The 24,089-nt window shown below is 40.0% G+C and overlaps 13 protein-coding genes and 1 further gene across 13 annotated transcripts; 7 read left to right on the top strand and 7 right to left on the bottom strand.

Annotated features, from left to right (window-relative positions):
• Positions 1-332: 332 nt before the first annotated feature.
• On the bottom strand, positions 333-1,532 carry ERV46 (retrograde cargo receptor ERV46; the record flags this gene model as incomplete). The annotated part of the gene is made up of 1 exon (XM_003646599.1): positions 333-1,532. One exon carries the CDS (start codon positions 1,530-1,532, stop codon positions 333-335), a length of 1,200 nt encoding a protein of 399 aa, XP_003646647.1.
• A 261-nt stretch (positions 1,533-1,793) lies between these two features.
• SNX3 (Snx3p) lies at positions 1,794-2,315 on the bottom strand (the record flags this gene model as incomplete). Its single annotated transcript, XM_003646598.1, has 1 exon — positions 1,794-2,315. The coding sequence occupies one exon, from the start codon at positions 2,313-2,315 to the stop codon at positions 1,794-1,796; it is 522 nt and encodes a 173-aa protein (XP_003646646.1).
• Positions 2,316-2,484: 169 nt separating this feature from the next.
• On the top strand, positions 2,485-2,934 carry HAP5 (Hap5p; the record flags this gene model as incomplete). Its single annotated transcript, XM_003646597.1, has 1 exon — positions 2,485-2,934. The coding sequence occupies one exon, from the start codon at positions 2,485-2,487 to the stop codon at positions 2,932-2,934; it is 450 nt and encodes a 149-aa protein (XP_003646645.1).
• A 212-nt stretch (positions 2,935-3,146) lies between these two features.
• PTA1 (RNA-processing protein PTA1) lies at positions 3,147-5,432 on the top strand (the record flags this gene model as incomplete). The annotated part of the gene is made up of 1 exon (XM_003646596.1): positions 3,147-5,432. One exon carries the CDS (start codon positions 3,147-3,149, stop codon positions 5,430-5,432), a length of 2,286 nt encoding a protein of 761 aa, XP_003646644.1.
• Positions 5,433-5,972: 540 nt separating this feature from the next.
• On the top strand, positions 5,973-7,481 carry VTS1 (Vts1p; the record flags this gene model as incomplete). Its single annotated transcript, XM_003646595.1, has 1 exon — positions 5,973-7,481. One exon carries the CDS (start codon positions 5,973-5,975, stop codon positions 7,479-7,481), a length of 1,509 nt encoding a protein of 502 aa, XP_003646643.1.
• Positions 7,482-7,653: 172 nt separating this feature from the next.
• On the bottom strand, positions 7,654-9,111 carry PDE2 (3',5'-cyclic-nucleotide phosphodiesterase PDE2; the record flags this gene model as incomplete). Its single annotated transcript, XM_003646594.1, has 1 exon — positions 7,654-9,111. The coding sequence occupies one exon, from the start codon at positions 9,109-9,111 to the stop codon at positions 7,654-7,656; it is 1,458 nt and encodes a 485-aa protein (XP_003646642.1).
• Positions 9,112-10,124: 1,013 nt separating this feature from the next.
• Positions 10,125-10,651, top strand: Ecym_5024 (the record flags this gene model as incomplete).
• Positions 10,652-10,791: 140 nt separating this feature from the next.
• BOL1 (Bol1p) lies at positions 10,792-11,163 on the bottom strand (the record flags this gene model as incomplete). The annotated part of the gene is made up of 1 exon (XM_003646593.1): positions 10,792-11,163. One exon carries the CDS (start codon positions 11,161-11,163, stop codon positions 10,792-10,794), a length of 372 nt encoding a protein of 123 aa, XP_003646641.1.
• Positions 11,164-11,371: 208 nt separating this feature from the next.
• Positions 11,372-11,662, top strand: BOL3 (Bol3p; the record flags this gene model as incomplete). Its single annotated transcript, XM_003646592.1, has 1 exon — positions 11,372-11,662. The coding sequence occupies one exon, from the start codon at positions 11,372-11,374 to the stop codon at positions 11,660-11,662; it is 291 nt and encodes a 96-aa protein (XP_003646640.1).
• Positions 11,663-11,841: 179 nt separating this feature from the next.
• PRT1 (translation initiation factor eIF3 core subunit b) lies at positions 11,842-14,040 on the bottom strand (the record flags this gene model as incomplete). Its single annotated transcript, XM_003646591.1, has 1 exon — positions 11,842-14,040. One exon carries the CDS (start codon positions 14,038-14,040, stop codon positions 11,842-11,844), a length of 2,199 nt encoding a protein of 732 aa, XP_003646639.1.
• A 528-nt stretch (positions 14,041-14,568) lies between these two features.
• On the top strand, positions 14,569-16,941 carry SPC72 (gamma-tubulin complex subunit SPC72; the record flags this gene model as incomplete). The annotated part of the gene is made up of 1 exon (XM_003646590.1): positions 14,569-16,941. One exon carries the CDS (start codon positions 14,569-14,571, stop codon positions 16,939-16,941), a length of 2,373 nt encoding a protein of 790 aa, XP_003646638.1.
• Positions 16,942-17,084: 143 nt separating this feature from the next.
• Positions 17,085-17,995, bottom strand: PRE10 (proteasome core particle subunit alpha 7; the record flags this gene model as incomplete). Its single annotated transcript, XM_003646589.1, has 2 exons — positions 17,085-17,939; positions 17,993-17,995. The coding sequence occupies 2 exons, from the start codon at positions 17,993-17,995 to the stop codon at positions 17,085-17,087; spliced, it is 858 nt and encodes a 285-aa protein (XP_003646637.1).
• A 260-nt stretch (positions 17,996-18,255) lies between these two features.
• Positions 18,256-20,235, top strand: GEM1 (ERMES complex Ca(2+)-binding regulatory GTPase GEM1; the record flags this gene model as incomplete). The annotated part of the gene is made up of 1 exon (XM_003646588.1): positions 18,256-20,235. The coding sequence occupies one exon, from the start codon at positions 18,256-18,258 to the stop codon at positions 20,233-20,235; it is 1,980 nt and encodes a 659-aa protein (XP_003646636.1).
• A 220-nt stretch (positions 20,236-20,455) lies between these two features.
• Ecym_5017 (uncharacterized protein) lies at positions 20,456-23,392 on the bottom strand (the record flags this gene model as incomplete). The annotated part of the gene is made up of 1 exon (XM_003646587.1): positions 20,456-23,392. The coding sequence occupies one exon, from the start codon at positions 23,390-23,392 to the stop codon at positions 20,456-20,458; it is 2,937 nt and encodes a 978-aa protein (XP_003646635.1).
• Between the last annotated feature and the right edge of the window lie 697 nt (positions 23,393-24,089).

Raw genomic sequence — 24,089 nt, 5'->3', positions numbered from 1 at the left:
CAAAGTAAACCAATCAAACAGGCCTTGTAAAGGGTCTAAGATTCACTGAAATATGTCAACCGGTATTTCTGGAACAGAGAGCAATTAGTGACTTTGTAGTTGAGGTTAAGTACGATTAGAATAATTGCCTTTCCGGAAGTATGTGTAAAATAAGCATATGTTGGTCTTTTTAAGTTTCGTTTTGGCTTCGTGACATATCATTATATACGTATAAATGAAATGCACAACATTGGATATTATAAGAGGTGATGATAAGGTCTAAAATAGCGATAGTTGCGTTGGGGATAATTTCTGATATACTTAAGACGCTTACATCGGGCAAACTACGGTCATCATTGGGATTTCTTTCCCCATATCGAACGCTGAGCGCGGTACGTAATTTTGTCAATGACGGTTCCCACGGCGAGGACACTTCCAATGCTAGTAATACAGTTCAATACAAAACCGGACCACGTAATTGCGTGCTTTTCGCTATTGATGACTTTCAAGGGAGACATTTCGAAGAAAATGGTGACGCCCGCTATACCTCCGCGGTGGTGAATAGTGTTTGGATGGTCGTCGTCTTTGCCGCCTTTTAGAGGTCTAGAGTGTGTGGTAACACTGAACTGGGTGGTCTCGAGCTTACGGCCATCTAGGTATTCGTACCTGGTAGGGACGATTTTTGTGAAGTAGGAAAAAGTGCTGAAGTGTGCATCGTCACCTTGTATAATGTTTTTGTGTCCGTCAAGAGGGTTTGAGAGGGCGCCATCGGCGTCGGATCCAAAAGATAGCTTATGGATAATATGGTTAAAGTTCAGGTGACTGTGAGTGTCATATAGAGAAACATCGTGGGTGTGAGTTCTCTTACCGGAATTAGTTGTTCTGCCAGGTGCAAAGTGTATATTACCTTGTATTCTGTTCAACTTGGCACTACCCTTAACACGGCATCCTTCGTGCAACTGGCTATTGATCTTCTCCACATACCCCTCTCGTATACACTGTTCAATTTTCTGGCCATCGAAAAACGCCCACCCTTTTTCAGAATAAGCTTCACGAACTTCCTCGCACGTCTGGCAACAAACTTTCTGTTCTTTTGGCAAAGCATCATTATTATCTTGAGACTTCGACCCATAACACGAACCACAGTAATTAGGATCATCAGGTAAGTGCACGGCCTTATTGCTACCCACTTCTAACTTCTCTGTTCTGATTGGTGTACCAGAATGATCCAGCCTGGTCTTGGTAAAACCTGCATCTTGTAAGTCAAGCTGAACTTCGCCGGAAGTGTCCATGACGTCAAGGTTTAGCATAGCACAAGGCATATTACTAAATTCAAAATCTAAGTTTAAATCCATCTTCAACCTGCGATCTCTATCAAGCACCAATTGTGGTCTTTGTATAACGGTATTAAACTGTGACCATTCATTAAACAACAGTAACAGTGTAACTACTATACAACCTAATGAAATGATGCCACCTGCCTTAGTACGCACGCGCACATCCTCCTCCGTCTTTGCAAACGCATCAAACGAAAGTAGCGAAGACTTGCTCATTCCTAAAGTACTATCACCTGTGCTTTGGCTTTGAATAATCCCTTGGTTGTTAAAATTTAACGGTATCTTGTCATTTAACTAACTGTTTTTACGAAAAATTATTTGAATTATAGTTAAAACTTGCAATACTGAATAAAACTAATTCTAATACGGCAAAAATAGACAAACAAAGTGTTCTGGTTGATATTTTAAAGATACTATAGCATATATATATATGATTTACGTAATGGATTTAGCATGCACTATTTCAATATTATGCAACTAGCCATTAAAAGTCTCATCTTGCATAAACCTTACTAAGACCTTCGAACCACTCTGCAACAGCGGATGCCCCGCCACGCTATTTAGCCACTTATTCAGACCGTCTCTGCGTTGCTCCACAACATCATCGTTAAACCTACTCGACAATAGAATTTTACCAGGTAATGAAGGTATCACAACACGGGGATGGTTCGATAGAGAGAGTTCCTTAAACAAACACTTCTTGAAAAACTCAAAATCGCTGTAGCGTCGTCTTACCTGCGAGAAACGTTTAGGGAAACTGGGCAGATTCGTGCGGCATACAATCAGGTAATCGACATACATACCTCTATTCGAATCTCCGTGGGGAAACTTTGTCTTGGGATCCTGGATGTCTACTTCTAGGAAGTTCTCAGGTTCCTCGTAGTTACTAGTTATCTTAGCGGACCGTCTGTGAGAGGAAGTCGAAGGATGGTCTGAAGCATTGGTTGTGCTGTCTAACGTTGATTGTATCGTAGTGCTGAACGATTGAAACTGTCTCATGAGCCCTTTAAACAGGTCTTTCAGCTAAAATGCTGCTTGCTTTGTGTTGAAGATACATGTATTGGTGGTGAGGGGAAGCTAGATTCAATGAATCATTTAGAAAAATATCACTGCGAATACAACTAATGGTAAACCGTATGTGTAAAAGTCAAGCAGAAGAGCGACATAAATGGACACGCTAGGGAGAAACAGTCAATCAGGGGATTTCGTAGACGATCCTCAGGATGACATGGATGTGTTCTGCAACGTGGGCCAAGGCCTAGTGGGTCGCTACCGCGAAATTATGGTGCAGTACTGGCAAGAGCTTATCAATGAAATTGAATCTACTAATGAACCAGGTTCACAACATCAGGATGATTTCAAATCTCATTCGTTGCCTCTAGCAAGGATCAAGAAAGTCATGAAAACAGATGAAGATGTGAAAATGATTAGTGCTGAAGCACCCATTCTTTTCGCAAAAGCCTGTGAAATCTTTATCACAGAGTTGACTATGAGAGCCTGGTGCATCGCTGAAGAAAACAAAAGACGCACACTGCAAAAACAAGACATAGCACAGGCACTACAGAAATCTGATATGTTCGATTTCCTCATCGATATTGTTCCAAGAGGAGCAGAATAACTAGATAGTGTGTATGAAAGTATTTTAACTGTACTTTATATATTCAGCATATATATAACGTGATAATGAAATTCGGCTCCTTTTTTGGTACATGAAAAATTTGACTTCATAACAGCTAAATCTTGAGAAACATCAACTTAAGCTTTAACAACACACTTTGTAAGGTGCAAGGATAGGCAAAGAAGTAAATATATGCAGCGACAGCAGTGAGGATGGACCTTTGTCAACAATTGCAACAGTTGCATAAAGTAAAAGAACTGGCAATGGCTAATGAGCCTGAAAAAGTCTTGCCCAAAGTCCTTGAAACGGCATTAAGTTTGTACAAACAAAACTCTGCAAAGCCTAAGGAGCTCTCAAGGTTCTGTTCCCAACTTTTTCTAGACTTGTTGACTCATGAGAAAATTCCTTCTAGCGAAAAGCCGTTTCTAGCATCACAGAATTTCCATGACTTCGTCCTCATGTGTCAGCCGACTTCTGATACGTGTATTGATTATATTACCTATAAGAACATCATTCTAGGATTTGGTAGCTGTTACGGGTCGCTGTTTGACTTGGTTGCGAAGACGTCCAATGAAAGTTTGTGGAAGGATATGGTACTTTTGAAGGATCTAGTTTTACAAAATTGGAAATCTTGCTTCCCGTTGGAGCCAACTGATCCTTTGAAAGACCATGCACGATCACTGGGTGCCAATTTAGCTAGTGTAAAGCTAATATCCAAGATAGTAATTGTTCATACACAGGGAACTGGTATTAGTATCAGTACAGTACCAAATAACCATCCTGTAATCAAGAATAAACAAGGTCTAGAAGCAGAGTCCAAGAAACTGTTAGATGTGTTGATCACATTCTTGATCGATGAACCTATGATGATTGCTCCATTATTTTGTTCAATCTTGAACTGCCTGGCTTTTATTATGAAACAGAGGCCGCTGGCAACGGTACGTATTTTATCGGGATTACTAAAGTTCAACATTGATCTAAAATACCAGCAAGATGATGAACCAACACTCCAATTCAGAATGGCCAAGCGCTTTGTTGAACGGTGCTACAAAAATTTTGTTAATTTTGGAATGAAGACACAGCTTATCAAGAATACAGGAACATTGGCTCCGTACCACAGCAAGTTGGGAAAGATTGCCCAAACATTGCATATGATAGCGGAAGAGACTAAAAATAAGGGCATTCTCAACTATAATGCTACCCAACTGGAAAGGAAAATGGATGCAAAGGAAAGGGAAAAGTACTCGGCTACTACATCTAATAGTAACTCACTATCTAAATCTCCTACCCCAATTGAGTCTACATTGTCTTTGTCGCAGATACAAAATTCGCTACCACCACCTGCACAGTTGACACAACAGCAGCCGCAACAACTCACAGCCCCAGTATCTGAAAATAATTCAGATTTACCAATGTTAATAAAATTGCAAAATTATACTATGTCTAAGTCTTCAGTTACAAACTTCTTTAATAATTCACCAGTTGCATTTGATAATAACTATTCTTCCATTTATTCGTTAATGAACAGTAAGAACTCAGAGATTGACATTTCAGGATTATCTCAAGATATACTGGTAAAAATGTGTGCTGAAGCCATTTCGCGCACTGACACAAATAAAATGATTACAGGGTTATCTATAGTGGCTTCTAGATACACAGACCTTATGAATAAAGCCATGAAATATTCAAATACCAATGATACTGAGGACGGAGAACGTAAAAAGAAGAAGCTTAAACTGGAAGATGGAGTCAACGCTCCCTTAGTAACAGATGTTGATGACGGCAGCACCAATCTAGAGTATGAGGAAGAAAATAAAGAATTTGTATTGGCCCCTCCTGCTCCAATGTCCAAAGAAGAAAAGTTAAACCATTTGCAACTTATTGTCTCCAACTTGCTTTATATCTCTGAAAGTGACGAGACAAGCGGGTTATCCAATACCGGCGAAGACCTTCCAGCATTGCATAGAGCCCGACTACTACAATGGGACAACAAAACTTCATGGGTTGTCTTGCTCACCAGACTGAGTTCTCGTGGCCTACAGGCAGATAAGGATATGAGTAATGTCGTTCGACAAAAGCTATACGACTACTTCCTCGAAGACTTCAGCAACAGAGTTGCTGTCGTTATCGAATGGCTAAGCGAAGAATGGTTTTCCGAGATTGTCCGCACCAATTCATACACCATCTACAACGAATGGTCACTGAAGGTATTAGACGGTTTGGTCCCATTTTTGGAAAGTGGACACAGAAAAATGTTCATCAGACTCGTTAGTGAACTACCTCATCTTGACGAGGAACACATAAAGAAATTTAAATCATTATGCTTAGACCCTCTACGGTCCTCACTTGGTTTCCAGGCTCTAAAGTTCCTGATTATGTTTAGACCTCCGGTAAAACCAATGGTCAACGATATCCTTCAAGAGATGATACTACAGGATGAATCCGTTAAAGAACAATGCGAAGCGATCCTAACAAAATTTTACTACGGGTCCCCCTGACCACTCTATATTATAAAAAGTCCCAATCCGCTCCACACATATGACCTGTAGCACTACAAGTAATTTTAACTTAATATCACTATTTTTTACTCGAGTCTCATCTCATGTAGCTATTAGTTTAGATTTTCTAACCGACATATTACACGTTTCTTTTTATCGTCGAGATTTGAACATCGTTGAAAAAAGCTTCTTCCTTTCTCGAAGAAAGGAAGAGAGAAATTAAAAACCTGCACATTCTTTACACCCTCCATTAGCTTGGTCTTTTGAATAACGCTACAGGTTCAGAGTTTCCGTTGTCATCTACGTTATAACGATAAAAATAGGTACGATCAAGAGCGTTGATATTTGCATTAGTACTGGTTACTATCATATCGTTGCCCAGTTCAACAGCAAACCAAGAAGGTGTAACATCTCTCAGCTGCATCTGTATTTCTAGCTAAGCCCATTAACCTGATTGCAGCCCGCCTTCTACTGGTATAGAGACAGAGAGCGGTCGATAGATAAAATCAGGTGTTGAAGGTACTTTTTAGTTACTCATCGATGATATCTGGCTTTAACAACGACGGGGCAGCTTCTTTGCCAACCAGGGCTCAGTCGCCGATCAATATGCCAAGAGGAGCGCATCCTGGGGCTGTTTTGCTTTCTCCTAAAAGAACTGCGATTTCCTCATTCTCTGGAAATGGAGGTGGTAGTAGTAGTGGAGCAGGATCATCTACACAGCTTTTGAGCCCACCGCAACATCCGTTGAGTTTGAACGATATTTTGGATCAGCAGCACTCGCAGCCACAGCTTGTCGAACCTTCGTGTACGTTGTCTTTGGATGCATCCATTCAGCACCCATTGGCTTCAAGTATCTCTATGAACTCTCCATTGTTGCAACCTCAGGCTTCGTCCTTATCAGTAACAAACACCTTTTTAGATTCATTTGGCTCTAGACCTTCCAGTGCCGTTGGCGCACAACAACAGCAGCAACACCAATCTGTGTCCCACAACAGCAATCCTATGGTAAATTTTACCAATGGTGTGAATCAGGTCTGTAGTTGGATGACGATGTTGACCACCGCTCAGCAAAACACAGTGATGGACAATTTATTGTCCTCGTTAAACGAAGAAGTGTTACAGCACACAAAATGGAAGCTTGACAGCTTAACCAATAGTGGCTACTTGTCGCCTTCGTTACGGCCAATTGCGTCCCCGATACCAAACCGTGTGACTGTAGATAACTCAACACCGCTATCATCCATCCAGTTACCAGGTGCTGTTACGTTAGATTCAGTATTAAGTGACTCAGCTTCTACGACTGCAAACGCTGCTGCTGCTAATTGTAATAACATTAATGGTAACAGCCTTTCTGTCAAAAACTTGTATAGACAGTGGTCACCAAATCCTCAAGGATCCGGTACTACGCAGCCTATGTTTGACTACTTGAATGAGATCACCAGACCCAGGTCTGCTGATCCAAGCCGTTTGAGAACCACTCAGAATTCGCACCACTACCAAAATAGTCATCACAGTACCAATAATAATACCAGCAGTAACAATGTGAGTCATGATGGAAGTAGTGGCAATGGTAGCAACAACAATAGCCACAATAATGTTCATGGTCATCAACACAGCAACAGCCAGTCTGGCAACAGATTCAGCAATATAAAAGCAGTGAGACCACAGTCCCCTTCTTCCGCTGCAAAAGCGACTAGCGTCAATTCCTCTTTCACCGAAATACACCCCCTCACTATGCAGTCCACCACTCCTGCCACTTCTAATTCAGGTGCATCATCCAATACCAGTGGTAGCTCCAATATGAATACGAAATCCTTGTGCGATCCCAAATTGTTGAAGAATATACCTGCGTGGTTAAAATCTCTAAGATTGCATAAGTACTCCGGCTCATTAAACGGCAAGAATTGGCAGGAATTGATCGAATTGGATGACCTCTTACTCGAAGAGATGGGTGTGAGTGCACTTGGTGCAAGAAGAAAATTGCTGAAAGCCTTTGCCATAGTCAAGGAGTGTAAGGAGAAGGGACTTATTGATGAGAGTGCTTATTAAGCTCCTGTATATTTATAAGCGTGTATATATAAGTAGATAGATTATCTATGCACTTGATGAATTATATTATATCACTTAGATATATATATGATATGTATCAGACTTTCTTTACTAAGTACATTTGCCTATTAACATTCCGTACGTTATACTCATAACGAGATTTGTGTTTATTTCAATCGTCTCCAAGTTGTTTTAACCAAAAATTCTTGTTTGATTGCACATTGTCAGCTAAAAACTTTAATTTGTCAAACTTGTTCGCTAAACCGGTAAATAGCTTTTCAACAAAAGCATTAATAAAATAAAGCTGCCCTTTTGGAATGGAGGGGAATTTTGCTAATATAGCTTCAACGGAATCTGGCATACTCGACAGAGGTAGCATAATGTCCTTCTCAGTATCAATTGGTAATGACTTTAGTTTCTTTTCCAACAACATGCACTCATTTAATTCGTAGGCGATCAACACTGCCCACTGAGCTGAAATCAAAAGCGGACGTGAGACGTTTGAAATATCAGCTGCCTTGATAATCAATGATATCATTAGCGGCATATTATCCTCCAAATTTTGGGTTCCTGAGAGCCTTAAATCCTCTAGATAACGATCATGCAGGGCCATATCAGTCGAAATAATAGCCTCTCTGATAGACTTAAGAGTTTCTGCAGTAATGAAGCTTGGCCAATGCTGTTTGAGAATGCCCATAAATAGGTCAGTATGAAAGTTTTCCAAAACTGACACCATGTTATAACGCTTCGCAATCGGAGATTTGAAGTTGCATAATAACCCATTATTAGTACCCGGGTGGCCCACATCATGTCCAATCGCAGATATGCATATTGCCAACGCTATGTTGGAATCCAATTCTAGCATCTCGCAAAGTTTATAGGTAGCTTGCATGACATCCACAGCGTGTCTAAAGTTGTGAAATTTGTTACCCTGATGATAGGAAAACTCCAAGTGGATTAAAAACAAATAAAACTCGTCTTCTCGTAGGCACGGTATCGCGGCAGCCGCACACATTCTAGAAAGTATTAGCTTGGCGCACTGTATTAATTCCAGTGTGCACAAGGTGTGAGCACTGAATGACCATGTATCCAACAATGACCAATAATGACTATCCTCATTATCTAAACTAATAAGCTCTGAAATAGTAATCTTTTTCAGTAGGTAGTCGAGATACCAAGTATCCGCCTTGTTTTCATCCTTTGGTAATCGTGAAAGCTGCTCAACCATAGAATATACATTTAGGGAACAAGGCGTAAGACCGGGACCATGGGAACCCTGTTCCGCATACATCCAATGGCAAGTACTTGTTAGCTTATCAGGGATGTACTTTGACTCCTGAATGAGTGCTTCTTTCAACGTAGATGTCCAATTTTTGGAATCTGCGACAGCGATGTTCAAACACAGCATAAAGTTGGAGAACAATTCCCGCAGCTGTTCAATAGTAAGTTCTTGCCCTGCATCATCATAAACCACAATCGAAATAGTATTTTCATAATCATCCTTGTTCGAAAGCCTTTTTACAAACAAATCATTTAGCAGATCGGGTGCTGAAGAGAAACTACAAACGGTAGCCTCTGGCCCAATTGCAGCTTTCGCAACTGGGCAGTTAACAAAAAAAACCTGCACCATGCTGGTTCAAAACAACTTCTCCTCTCTTATCCCAAACCTTAGTTCGAGCTCCTAAATATTAGCAAGTGAAGTTTAATAACGGCCTACAGCTCCTGCTTGTCGGTTGGATGAAGTACCAAATACTTCAATATTCCTGATACAAAGGCACCTTCTAATCCAATACGACCTTTTCCTAGTTACCCAACTTGATATATTTTCAAGTAACTGTACCAACAAAGACTCAGAGACCTCACTGCAACTTACAAATCAACGACTAGTCCTCCATTGACTAATTGAAGTTTTGCTGTCTATATGGGCCATTCAACTTTGACTTTACCATCCTCGTTTCTTTTTCTTCGCTGCCAAAAAAAGAAAGGTCTCTAGGCAAAAAAGAAAAGTGACGTGCAGATTCTAATACACGAAGTGTGCATACGTATAGTGCCCCGTCTAAGACTCATTTGCCTGATCAATGAGCCTGTGCAGCTGACAAACCAGGTTCTATCTTGATACTTATCGTATGTGCATATGCCCTGGATTTTGCTGCGTCTGCCTTATATTTTTAACTCTCACTGCCATCGCCAGGGCAAACCATACTACCTATCGCTAAGCTCAGGGCAGCCATTGCTGTTTACTAGACCTGAGATTCATAGGATATAACTATTCCGAATCACCTCCAGTTAGGCAATTTTCTGCGCAATTTCCGCTTTCCCTAATTCGTTGAGTTTGGTCCGTCATTGTTTCTTTTTTCACATCGATGGAGAGCTTGGAGGTTTCCCATCGCTGTGTGTGGTACTACTAACGGGTGATTCTCGAGAGTTTTTTTCGAAGGACTTGCCAATCTAAGGTGTAGCTTGAGAACATGCTATTAAATGCGAAACCCAGAGATAACTCAGAACTCATAGTTACCAGTAAGGAATTTCGAGTTTTGTAAGGCCCGTGTTACACGTATCAGGTCGCCAGGTTCAGTTTTAGAAGGAATCACGGCGGATAATAGAGTGTATACCCATAGAAAGTGAGCAATAAGTTCGAAAACAATGATGTCAGTTTTTTGTCGCACGGCGTTCAAGGCAGGCAGAAACAGTAGGGCTTGCGGTTTGATTTTGAGGTTCCAGTCAAGCGCAAGTGTTAATTTGTTGGACAGGTCAAAGCTTCCCTATAGGTATAGTGATAGTGGCCCCGTAGCAGTGAAGTATACAGGACAACATGAATGGATCGCTGCTCACAAGGACGGTACAGCTTTTGTTGGAATCACCAAGTATGCTGCAGACGCTCTGGAGATGCAACGTATGTGGAGTTGCCGGAATTAGACTGTAAGTTAGAGACTGGGGATGTTATGGGATCTGTGGAATCGGTTAAGTCTGCGTCGGAGGTTTACATGCCCGCGTCTGGGGTGGTGGTGGAGGTAAACGAGGCTTTGAATGAGTTGCCTCAATTAATTAATCAGGATCCCATGGGAACCGGGTGGATTTGTAAATTAAGACTAGACGATGCAATGCAGTTAGAATCCGAGGAATTATTATCGCTAAATGAATACGAGCGTTCCTTGGAACAAGATGAATAAGCTGTTCCACTTGATTGGGGAGGGGTATCCTTTTTTTCAGGTAATTTTTGTTGTACATACATGTTATAAGTCAATGCCTTCATAAGTACATAGAGAATTTGAAAATCTTTTTAATTCAACAGTGATAAAGAAGACAGCTTCTAATCTGCCGCCTTTTTTGCATGCTCATCAACGGTGCTGGTGGTTAACTGTAAAGCATGGACGCCATAAGTTGTTAATTCCTCATCCAAAAGAGAGTACATCAGTCTGTGTCTCTGAGGAAGACTCATACCCTGAAATTGATCGCTCACAACTTCTAATCTGAAGTGCGACTCAGCCTTATTTTCTGCATCTGCAATCCCCATATGACCCCTATGTTTGTGAGAGTCATTATATAGAATAAAATGAGTAAGGTCGAGGAACCGTTGTCTAACCTTCCACTCAATGCGGTCTGCTACCGCACCAGACGTACCTTTCGTTGTCATGGAAATAATGGATTTGCTGAACGTCCTTTTAGCGAAGTGTTTGAACATAAATTTGCTCAGTTTTTGGACTACTGGTTTTATCCTTAGTTTGTTTAGGGTCTTTCAGGTTAGCCACGGTAAATGAATCTAGTTTGAAGTCCAAGTTTTTCGACAAATTCTGCCGTAATTTGACATCCCAAGTTCATTGGCACACGAGTTTTCCTTGCAAGCATCCAAATAAAGGTTATCGGGGCGGTGTACTGTCTACCTACGCGCTATGTTCTCATCATACAAGTCTTTGGCTTTCATCAAGCAGTCTTTTATCCGTTTTTATGTCAGTAGCCCACAGGAGAAGCTTATTTACGATAAATTAATTAAAGCGCTCCAACCTACATCTTTGAAAGTTACAGATATTAGCGGAGGATGTGGATCCATGTTTGCTATTGACATCACTAGTTTGCAATTCAGTGGTCTCACCATGGTCAACCAACATAAATTGGTCAATGAAGTGCTAAAGGATGACATCAAGCATTGGCATGGACTGCAATTACGAACTAGGACAAAGTAATACACGATGAATGTCTCACTCGGAATTTCCTCATAAAGAAATGCCCGTTATCCCTTACAATCTTTTTCATTACGACTAGTTAATGAATTATTTATTTTTCAGTCACATGTACATAGTACTTAGAGGGAAATTACATAATATACAAGTGCAACATAAGTATTTACGACATTAGAACGTATTCACTGGTCAAATGAGGTAACTTCTTCAGTTGTCTCATCTACAACGGAGTCTTTGATCTCCTCGATAATTTCATAATCTTCCTCACTGATTGCTAAGTTTACAACGTCATAAATAGACAAATTATGAGTGGCCAAGTTTTCTGCAGTAGAAGCTCTGTACTTCGACCATTGTTCTAACCAGCCACGTCTCTCAATGATCAACTGTCTCGTTGCACTGTCCGCCTCCATGGCATCTAATTCTTCAAAATGAGTAGACCATTCTCTCAAGTTCTTTCTAACCTTTTTCTTTTCAGCATTAGTCAACAATGGCTCAGGTCTTGGTCTCCAGAAGAAATTATTAAAATCATTTATCAATTCTTCCCGAATCAGGTTTCCACATAGATTAAAGACTTTGTAGCCATTTTCAGCCTTATGCTTCCAGGCAGACGACCAAAAAGCAATATACCTACCGCTTGGGTCCCACTGGTAGTCAGTTGCATTAACGTAGTTCACATGTGCGACGTCTCTCAAAGTAGCGTTAACATCGGTAGCTGTATTAATAATCTTCTCGCTAGGGAAATCCATGTCGTAGAAATCCAGGTTTTCACTACGTGAGATCATTTTACCAATAGCAGCAACACAAACAAATCTACCAGCTGGAGACCAAGCAATTTCGTTGGAGAACTTGCCTTCAACCGCATGCACCAACTTCCATCTCTTAAAGTCAGATAACGATTTGTCTTCTGTGCCCTTGTCCTTCTTTTCAGGAGCATAGAAACCGACTACATTCTTTGGAATGGCTGGATTGTCATTAATATTCTCTGAATTTGAAATAATAACAAATCTGTCGCCCTGGGGTTCCCAACCGAATCTCATACAGCGATCCTTGAGTTCAACTTTTTCAAATGGAATTTCACGCTCTGTCAACCTACAAATTTCCAAGTTTGTAAAAATCGTCTTTCTGGATTTGGTGTGATGGTCAACTTGCACACACAAGTATTTCGCCTCATTTTGCCAGTGGAAATCTACATCAGTCACTTGAACCAAATTTATCGTTCTTAAAATCCTCTTAGTAGGCAATTCCATTATTACCGCTTTACAAGATTGGTTGTTAGACTCTGGGGTCCAGTACACCATCGCCGTCGTCAACGGGTCAGAAGCTCTTTTAGACGCCAATTTCAAACCCTTTGGAGCAAACGAAAAGTTTTGCACACCCTCAATCTTCATAACCTTGCCGTTTAACAACTGGAAGTTCTTCTCAGTTTGATAAATGGCAATTGCATTTGGACCCAAACGAGCACAGAACTGGTCATCAAAAGACCATTTGACCATTGGCCATTGTGGCTGTTGATTTGGTGGTAGAGGGAAAGTCTTCATTAACATACCAGTCGCAATGTCCCAGATACATAACTGATGCCCATTAGACTCTGGGCCAAATGGGAAATCCTCAGTCGGCTCTTCAAGGACCTCTAAAGGCTCTGGAGAAAAGGTAACCAAATACTTCTCAGTAGGAGAAACAGAAATCGCCTTCACACCAGGATGTGAAAATCTCTTTAAACGCTCAAACTTTGCACCACCCCAAGAGGCAATACCACGGGTATGGAAGGAAAACAAATAAGTACCTTGAGGAGAAAACTCCAAAATAGAATCACTCCATTGTTTCCTGGCATCAATGATATTTTCTGGCTGCAACTTGTTTCTGTACCAAAAAATAGCAGCCATCTCACTTTTCTGAAGTACGAATTGATCTCTGCCTTTAGGGTCCAGTAACCATGATTTCAAGTATTCTGTTGGTTGAGGTTCCGGAATCTTTGGCTCTTTGAATTCGGTCACAAAGTCTGGAGATCCAAACTTTTCCATGTCATTCAAACTGTTAACAAATAAACGATGTTTCACATCCAATTTCTTACCGTTAAACAATTTTATCGCCTTCTTAGCAGCAACCGCACTATCAAACTCCAAAAACAAATGCCCTTTAGTCTTTCCATCCTCAACAGGAATGTCCATATCTACTACCTGCCCTGCCTGGCTAAATAACTTCGTTAAAACCTTGCTCAAAGCTGGAACCTTCGCCTCAGGAGCCACAGGTGCACCATCCACTACAACAAAATTGTCAAAATCAATCCTATTCTCAACATCGAATTCACGATCAAGTTCAGATAAATCCACATCATCAACGGATATGTCCTCCAACCTGATATCCTCAAAAACTGTTGCCATAGTTCACTATTTGTATTATGCTTTTACAATGTTCGAACTCTTGTGTTAGTTATCTTGTACTGTATATAATAAAGCAAAATGATGATGAGTTCTTCCAAAAGTCATCAAATCTCGAAGAATTTTCACTGTCGTTAAATATGATTTTTCTGTGCGTCACGTGATATGAGTTGGAGCCGTCTCCGATAGGCGTACATTATACCAATGCAAAGGGTGATTTAATGCAATAAAAGTTCTTGGTGATATTCATTGAAGTTTCTGGGAGTCTTCGGGTACCTTATTAACTGGTGGAACATTTTTTGGTTCCGTGATCTTGGTAATTTGGTAAGTAGCTCTACGCGGAATTTAGATTGGGGGTTTTCGCTTGTTTACATGTATGTCCAAAAACAGTTGGACATGCAGGAACCCAATCTCATGGACTGAGACAGTAAGATTCTTAGAAGTTTTACCATTAGTTCTGTGGCTGAAGCTGTCCTACAAGATTAAGGTACCATTGGAAATTTTATCATTAAAAATAGAAGGAGCTACGTTATGCCAGAAGAAGACGTTGTTCTTGGCTTACAGGAGAATGAAAATGCTATTCGAAAGACATTTAATCCAGCCAAACCCTTGGATTTTAATGTTAATTTACCGGCATATCGAGAGAATACTAATGGCCTCGCAGAATTGCCATTGATTCTGAGAGGTAAGTTGCCCGAAGGGTCAAGTTTCAGTGATATAAGCGAGTCGGATGGGCTGACGGATACGGAGAACGACAGTGAAAAGGAGAATCGACAGATCAATAGTGAGGATACTTCTAGTTTGGAGCCTCCAAAGGTAGACCGCACAATGACTCCTTGGAGGCAGAAGTCGCCCCCTTTATCTACTGTAAGAGCGGGAAAATGCACTTCATTTACAACTGCGCCATTGCCAAGCCTGCCTTATGATTATTCTTCCCCGAAGAAACCATTGAGCCCAGGTTTATTCAGTAATAGTGAGGCAGCTAGTTCTAGCAGTACTGCCGTATCTACAGGTGTTGAGCTTGAAAACCTAAGGAGACAGTTGATGACTTATAAAATTAAGGTAAAGGCTTTGACCGAGCTAATAAAGCAGTCGAATTACGACTATTGCGATTATCATAACTCAGACGGATTGCCTAGTAAGCACATTTACGATAAATTACTAGATGTTCTTCGAGAAGGTGATACATCTAAGATTGAAGAACTGAAGAGTGCCAATACAGAGTTGGAAGAAGCGCTAGATGATAAAAATAGGCAGCTTATTAAGCTGAAGGAAGATCTGATCTCTAACAAACAGGATTATGAAAATATGTTGGAAGAGGTAAACACCTATATGGAGCATACTGAATCAGTCACCGAAAGCCTTAATTCAATGTCAAATCTTTTATTAAACAAATTGGACTTAGCTGATCATGAGAGGGACGCATTGAAAAAGGCGTGCGAACTAGGCCCTAATTACTTGGATATTAAAATAAACGCTTTGTCGAAAACACTGTCGATTTTGGTGGAAACATATGTTTCTACTAAGGATAGTATTCTGAAGCAAGACACTCAGGCCGCAAATCAACCTGAAATAACATCGACAGAAACTGATGATAGCTCAAATAACGTTTCTCGCAATTCACAAGTCCATCCTGAAGTAAGTTCAGATATGGACTCACAATTAGAGGTTGCAATCGAAAATATGCATCAGGAATATCACTCTTTTCTAAAATCTATCCAGGAAAAAATGGTCAATAATGACAATCTGGGTAATGTAATCGGGTCGAAATTAAGCAAGCAGATGTCTTTGTTAAAAACACTTGCTCAAAGTGTTGAGAGAATAAGCACTCCCAGAGTTCCAGCATCTGCTCCTGCGGGAGATGCTTACATTTCCAACTTAGATGACCTGGCCTACAAAGCTAGCCGTGATTTATCAAAATCTTATCAAGATCATATCGAGGCCTTGAAAAGCATCATTGACAGATACAAATCCGAACTAAACGATAAAGATGAGAAGCTAGAAGAACTGAAAAGTTGTATGAAACAGGAAAGCAGTGGTAGCCTGAATGAAGATTTAGAATTCCAGTTAAGGGGGCAACTCGTAAAGACAAAAGAGCAGTGCTCTCAACTTGAACATCAGATCTCTGAGTTGAAAGCAGAGTTGAAGATTGCAGATGAGGAAAAGCTATCGCAAAAGCAACAAATTTCACAAGTTACCAACAGATTAAAGTATGATTTGGATTCTAAGGAATGTGAGCTGCAGTCTTTACAGAAATCTTTAAAGATGGCAGTAAGAAAATCGGCGGTTTATTTGGATGAAAATCACATGTTGCAACAGAAGATATGCGAGTTGGAAGAACAACACGGAACATTGATAAAAGATAATTACAGATTGGCTCAACAGGCTTCTGCTATTACAAAGGATTTCGACTCTATAGGTGAGTTTGAGGGTGCGTATAGCAGCCTCAAAACACATCTGGTAGTTCACCTGAGAAAAATGTTCAAAATTTTTGAGAATATCTTGCAACAAGATTCTGTTAACCAGGCAGTAAAGAAATTAGACAACATTAATAGATTACAAAGTTTAAACAATTGTCGGAAAGCCCAGCTGAAATTGGAGTCTATCTACACATTCATTGAGAATGCAACAGGATCCATTGTTGATGAGCATGTGAAGCTTCTGCTGAAGGAAAAAGATAGAAGAATCAAACGACTGTCACAGCAATCACAAGGCTCCGAAGAATCTGAAATTCATGATCAACACGCTAAACTCAGAATAGAGGAATTGACAAGAAAGTGGATAGCTGAAAGGGAACGTAGAAAGCTCGAATCAGATGCTGCTATCGACAGGATCAGTCTCCTGGAAGAGGAAAATGCCCTACTTCGTGAAAAGCTGCGAACGGTCAAGAGCGATAGGGCTTAAATTTGCATTAAAATGCTCAAGAAATGTTGCTTTGCATTGTTTGTATTGGTTTATATAGGCGGACTTAACTTAATATACAATTAACATTTCTGACATCTGGTTGGAGTACCTAATAGTAAACATATGTTTTCGTCGATAGATAATTATGCTATTTCAACATCGCCATCGGCATCCTTCTTCGGCTCATCATCATCCTTCTTCGGCTCCTCATCATCTGAATCATTGTTATCACCAGAGTCGTCACTGTCACTACCTTCGCCATTTTCTTTATTTGCATACTCAATAGCTGTATCGAACAATTCCTTGGGAACCCTTTCATGTAAGCCATTTGTTTCCGAAATTGAACACCAGCTTAATTCAATCTCAAATTCCTTCTCTTTGTTATCCTCGTGAGCCACGTAGATAATTCTGGCAGCTTCCTTAACAGCTTCTCTAGCAGAAAGCTCAGGTTTGTCACCTGCTACCAGCTTTTCTAACTCTGCCTTGGCAGATTGTCTACCTTTTCCAGTAGCAGCACCTTTATAACCCCAATAAGCCCCACTTGGCTCTAACATATACAAATGGGCACCTTCATCATCAACGCCACCAAATATGGCAATAATTCCAAACGGTCTCACACTGTTGTATAACGTATGTGCTTGCACGTACTGACCAACACGATCTGCAAACGCCGGTATAGTAATAGGCTTACGATAAAGTTTTCTAAAACTGTTAGCCTCCTGCCGACCTATATTCACAAGGTGTCTGCCGTCCGGCATCAAACCAGAATATACACAACCAATATGCTTATCGATAGTTTGGATCTTTTCATTCTTAGAAGGCACCAATAGCTTCGAATTAATCAACTTTTCCACGGCAAACACCACACCATCTTTACATTTAATTCCAATTGAAGTTGAACCATTTTCAACAGCCTTCACAGCATATTCCACTTGAAAATTCCTACCATCAGGGGAGAACACACTATTTGAAAGATCGTAACCCGTGCCAATTGAAGTCTTGATACATAACGTCAGTAACTTGGATCAAACACATTCCCATCGAATATAACCATTCAGAAACATACCATTGAACTTATAACTGAGTAGAATTCAAGTACTATTCACTTACTGCATCCTTTTATTATATCAAATTATAAGATTCCAACCTTTGAAAGTTACACTTTTTTGCCACCCTACTCCAGCTTTTATTACCCGGATTTGTTGAAGCAAAGTTCTCCATCACATTTTCAAACGGAACTACACTAATGAACATTTGCATCACACCAAAACAATTTTATATGGTTTAGTAGGGACTTATCTAGATAATTCAGGTATGGCTAAGGAGAGAATTAGAGTTGTAGTATGTGGAGATACAGGTGTTGGAAAATCTAGTCTGATTGCAAGCTTGGTTAAAGATCAGTTCATCCCTAACTTACAAGATGCCCTTCCTACGGTGACAATACCGAGAGATTTTTCCGCTAGTCCATATTCGCCTCAAAATACGATACTGGTTGACTCTACGAATGCTAATCCTGCTAGTTTACAGAAAGAGTTGAAAAATGCAGATGTTATTTGGTTGGTGTACGACGGGCATGAATCATATGAGCGGATTTCATTATACTGGATGATGATGTTCCGGTCACTTGGTCTCAACCTTCCTGTCATACTCTGCAGGAACAAGTGTGATGAGAGGATTCCTCTGAGTAGCGGTTATCTGAATGGAGAAGAGGAAGGAGATACTACGGTTGAAGATGAGGAGTTTATTCCTATTTTAAAGGCATTTAAGGAAGTGGAGACATGCATAAAATGCAGCGCGAAAACTAATTTAAACGTTAGTCAAGCGTTTTATCTTTGTCAGCGTGCGATTACTCATCCATTGGCACCTCTTTTTGATGCCCGTGTTGGAGAACTAAAGCCGCTAGTCGTTCTAGCCTTAAAACGGGTATTTATTTTATGTGACAAAGATCAAGATGGTTTCCTTAATAATGATGAAATATCAGCCCTGCAAAAGAAATGTTTTGGGAAGACTATGGATACCAATGAGTTAAAGTTCATACATACTACACTGGAGAACATTTCAGCCCCAACTCAGAAGTACGCAAGACGTACTTTGTATGTCGACGGGAAAGGTATCACTAAATTAGGATTCTTGGTTTTAAATAAATTGTACGCAGAAAACGGGAGACATGAGACAACGTGGGGCATATTACGTGCGTTTCATTACACAGATTCTTTGTCCATCAGCGATAAGGTTCTACACCCCAAGGTGGACACTGCAGATTCTTCTAGTATTGAATTGAGCCCGGTGGGCTACCGCTTTTTAGTGGATGTATTTTTAACATTTGATAAAGATAATGATGGTGGTTTGAATGCAGAAGAGTTGGATGACCTTTTCAAATGTACACCTGGTCTCCCAAAATTATGGTCTGAAACCAGCTTCCCATATTCGACAGTAATCAACAATCAAGGCTTTATTACGTTACAAGGATGGCTAGCACAATGGAGTATGACAACATTTATTGATTATAAAACTACAACAGAGTATCTCGTTTACTTGGGTTTTGAGAAAGATGCCAAATTGGCTTTGCATGTAACAAGAGCAAGGCGTAAAAGGCGCAGAAATGGAATTTTTTACCGGGCCCCAGTTAATGATCGTCAGGTCTTCAATTGTTATGTGATAGGTAAACCGCATAGTGGTAAAACTTCTTTACTACAGTCATTTCTTGGCCGCCGTTTTAGCGAATCTTATTCGCCGACAATAAGACCTAAGATTGCAGTAAACAGCTTGGAATTAAAAGGTGGTAAGCAATATTACTTGATCTTACAAGAACTTGGAGAACAGGAACCTGCTATTTTAGAAAATCATAACAAGTTGAAAGAATGTGATGTTTTGTGTCTAACTTACGACTCAAGTGATCCAGAATCTTTTTCCTGCCTTGTTGACCTGATTCATAAGTACCCACACTTGAAAAGGTTGCCTATGGTGTTCATTGCATTAAAAGCAGATTTGGATAAACAACAACAGCGGTGTCATATCCAGCCAGATGACTTTACTGAAGAGCTATTGCTCGAACATCCGTTACATACTTCATGCATCTGGCCTAGTTCACTAAACGAATTGTTCATAAAATTGACTGAAGTGGCTCTTGAACCAGCGAAAAATACTCCAGATCTACAGCCAGAGATAGTTCAAAAAGATACTACTGTTTTTTGGCAAGCTGCAGTAGTGGCAGGTTCAGTATTAGGATTTGCTTCCATATTTACTTTCACTCTTTCAAAAATTATACGGAGTTTGAGCAACTCTTCTGCATAGTCATCCAACATGGAGTACGTATTGTTGTAACAAACGTTATATTTATGTTATGAATATTTAATATCTAATGTCAACTTCTAATTACAAAAGCTTGTTATGCTGTGCAACAGACACATGAGGGAAACATTTACAAACTGATATAAGGGTTTATCAACCTTTATACAAGGTATGAAATGGGTATACACATATGGTAACAATGTGTTAATAAAAACAAAAACCATTAACCACTGTTCCCAAATAAAAATTCATAGTCTAAAAGGTCTAAATCATCAAATGATACTAGAGAATCTAGCTGCACAGCGGCAAAGTTTTGAAGATCTCCACCAAAAGGCTGGCCGGTATCATTAACATTTGACGTCATATTTAGTGCCTGGGTATTGTCATTAGTGACAGGGAAAGGTAAGTTGTTACACTCAGGAAAAGTATGGTGATCATTTCGAGCTGGTGTTGGTTGCATTGAAAATTTGACGTCGTTTGTACCTTCTGAACGAAATACATCAACAACTTTCTTCGGAATTTTACCAGAAAATTCCTTCAGTTTCTTTAAATGTTGGATGTTGGTCTGTTTGATAAAGGTGGCATCGTTGAGGAATTTCAAAATAGTATCCTTCTTGTCTACATCAATGCCAAAACCTTGGTAGATGCCGACTCGAATTTTTGGATGATACGTAAGCTGTGTTATTCTTGAAAAGATGTTTAAAACTTCTCCTTTCCTAATTATTTGATTACAATAATCAAAGAAAATTAACATTTGGAATACTGAAAAGTATGTGAAACCCAACTTCCTTGTAACAACAGTACATAGCATTTCCAAAATGTCGATGTTATTCTCATATATCGTCGATATCAAATCCAATTTTTGTTTGGTAACATGAATGTCTTCTACACCTATCATTTCTCCGCTCTGCAACATCTTTTGAAGTAAATATTGAGAGTGGACCATCCTTAAAATAATGGACAACATAGGCAGTAGCACTGAGGATACACATAGTTGAGCAACTTTATCGGTACTATACTTCATGTGTAGGAAATATGGATCATTTGACTTATAGTCAAAGTGCTTAAGAAGCATCTCAATAAAAAGTATAGTTTCCTTTACCATGAGAAGGAAGTATTTTTGAAAATATGGCATATACTCTTTCCCGGATTCAGAGGTCAATCTTTCGAAATAAAGCATCAGGTTAATAACTGTCCGCACTACGGACAACCTCGTAATCATATACGCTTGCATAAAGACAACTTTCTTGATTTTCATTATATCTGCAATCTCATCACGACCAGAAAGTGAGCTTAATTTCAGGAACTCCGACTCATTTTCAAAGTCGGTGAGGTCTGAAGGAACCTCTCTCTCCAAGAAATTGCGAACATTTTCAAGCTGTGATTCAATCCTTCCTAAAGGCAGCCTGTAACGGCTATGAATGGATATCTCATCAAGTTCAGACATCATTAACAATAATTGATACCTTTTGAAAGTGAGTGAGTGTATCATGACTGTATAAGGATCTGCATCTGGTAAATCTGAAAACACGGATTCCATGTACTGTTGGGGAAATTCTGAATTCAAAAATGAATCACTGTGATCTTGCATGGATTGAGGATGTTTTCCTCTAAGACTAGCTTCATATCTGCACGCAATGAATATACATATCCAGAGCTTACGACGGTAGTTCCTGAGTTTCGGATCAGAGACTGTAGGGTCATTCAGCTGTTCGTACTTTGAAGGGTCCCTATGCAGACCTATGTTAATTGCCATAGAATTAACGAGGCTCAAGATAACCTCAGTAGGTTGGCCTAAACAGAAATCACCATCTTGAGGGGCAAAGACGAAGAAAGCCCATAAATAAAGGAGACAAGTGACACAATTCTCATTGGTCCAATTGAATAAGTTAACGCTTGCTATTGCTTTTTGAGATAACGTTACAGCCTCGTCGGAGATCGGATAGGAAGTCAAACACTCGAAGACTTCCTTGTTAATAGAACTATCACGATAATCCACAGAAGGATTAGAAAATGTCATAGAAATATAAGAAAGTTTCATAACGATCAAAAGAATTGCAATCGTTTCAATTTTAGACCTTATATGCTCATGGCCAATATTTAATTTTATACGGCCATTCCCGGAGGGATCTTCCTGTAAAATTTCGGCCAAAGATGCTTCAAACAAATCCATCTCCAAAAAGGGAACGATCGGATACACAAATTTGTAAAAATGAGCCATATAAGTTCTAACATCAGTCAACGGTGGCAAGAACATTTCAATCCTCACAATTAGATCTTTCAAAGTATCCGAATAAATAGCTTCCTTAGGACAACGATCTTCAACATAGTTCTTATAAAGCGTACTGGTAAACATCCTGATGTAGAAACCCGTACGGTTCTCTGCAAGCATATTGCCTTGCGAAATGCGGTCAGTAAACTGAATTAGCTGTTCCCTATCCTTGTCAGATGCAGCCATTTGGAACATAGCATCACGTAAAGCCATCGCATTCTGTTTTCTTTTGGTGCGATCGAAGAAGGCTGGTGCATCATCTGAAGGAATAGAATGAATCAACGCATTCTTTGAAGCACTAGCAAAAACCGAAGAAAGAAATATAGAAAGAAACCTATCATGCCTAACCTGCGACAATTCGCACGAAGCCTTCACATCCCGCTTCATAGAATCCTTAATAAGCAGCTGCGGAGCCTGGTCATAGAAATTTATCAATATTTCATCAGGCCTGGGAAGCCTTTTCCCGTCTGCAGAACTATCCTGAGAAGAAGTAAAATCATCACTCAATACATGCAAATCACTAGAACTAGCTCTACCCGTCAAATCACTAGAAGACTTAGGACGCCTACCAGGAGATAACTGTCCCGACTCCTCCATATCCATATACCGTGCCGCTTTCTTCTTCCAATATTCCAACTCCTGAGTTAACCTCTTGATAGTAGCATCCTTACTAGGAACCCTCGGCGCACTTTGCTTCTCAATATCATAAACACATTTAATATTATTCTTAGCACACCTGCTGCACCTAGGTTTCTCCCGGTCGCACTTGGTTTTACTTTTCCTACAAGCTTGACAAACAAACGAGATACGATTACGCTTTGAAACGTACTTTCGTTCTGGAGACTCTGCTGAGAATTGTTCACCGCTCATATCCTCAGGCTTCGCCATTGCATATTATATCTCACGTATGCTTTTCTAATAGTAATGACTATCGTCTTGAAGAACATCTGAGCCTTTGTTTTGTTGCATGCACCCAAACTCTAGCATTTTGCTGGACAATTTTTCACGCCGTCCTGACTGCTCCCTCATTGCCCCGTTTGGCTCCCTGGGTATATCATCAACATGTAATATTGCTACCAGTTTCATATTTGAGAAAGGAGTTACCCCGCATGAACTATGTGATCGGGGCTCAGGATGATTAGTTTTGCTCTAAATAGACTATTTTTTGTATATACCCCAAAAACACATATATTCTGTAGCAGTGTGTGAGTCTGCTGTTGTTACGTACGTCCCACATTCTATCTACGTTCGAAAGCCGTGTGTGTAGGAATTTTTGTGCATTCCTTCTCTTCTGGTTTGCAACTTTAAGTGGGCGCCGCCAATATTTGGCTAAAAAGGCTGTATCTACGTAGTATCAACACTTATGACAGTCTGCTCGCTGAAGGGTGAGAAGGGCAAGCTTCCCTTTTCATAGTCTAGTATATTACTCTTATTCATGTAGTCAACCACTTGCCTCGAGGTCACCACCTCGAGGCCCCCACTGCTGAAATTTTTAAATTTAAAAGTTGCGGCGTATTAATAATGTGTCTGTTCTCTATTGAGGTATTTGCAGTATCAAAGGTAAAGAAAATTATAGAGATATAGT

This window comes from Eremothecium cymbalariae, chromosome 5, assembly GCF_000235365.1.
Source record: "Eremothecium cymbalariae DBVPG#7215 chromosome 5, complete sequence".
Taxonomy (NCBI): domain Eukaryota; kingdom Fungi; phylum Ascomycota; class Saccharomycetes; order Saccharomycetales; family Saccharomycetaceae; genus Eremothecium; species Eremothecium cymbalariae.
This window is presented reverse-complemented; position numbering and strand designations above follow the sequence as displayed.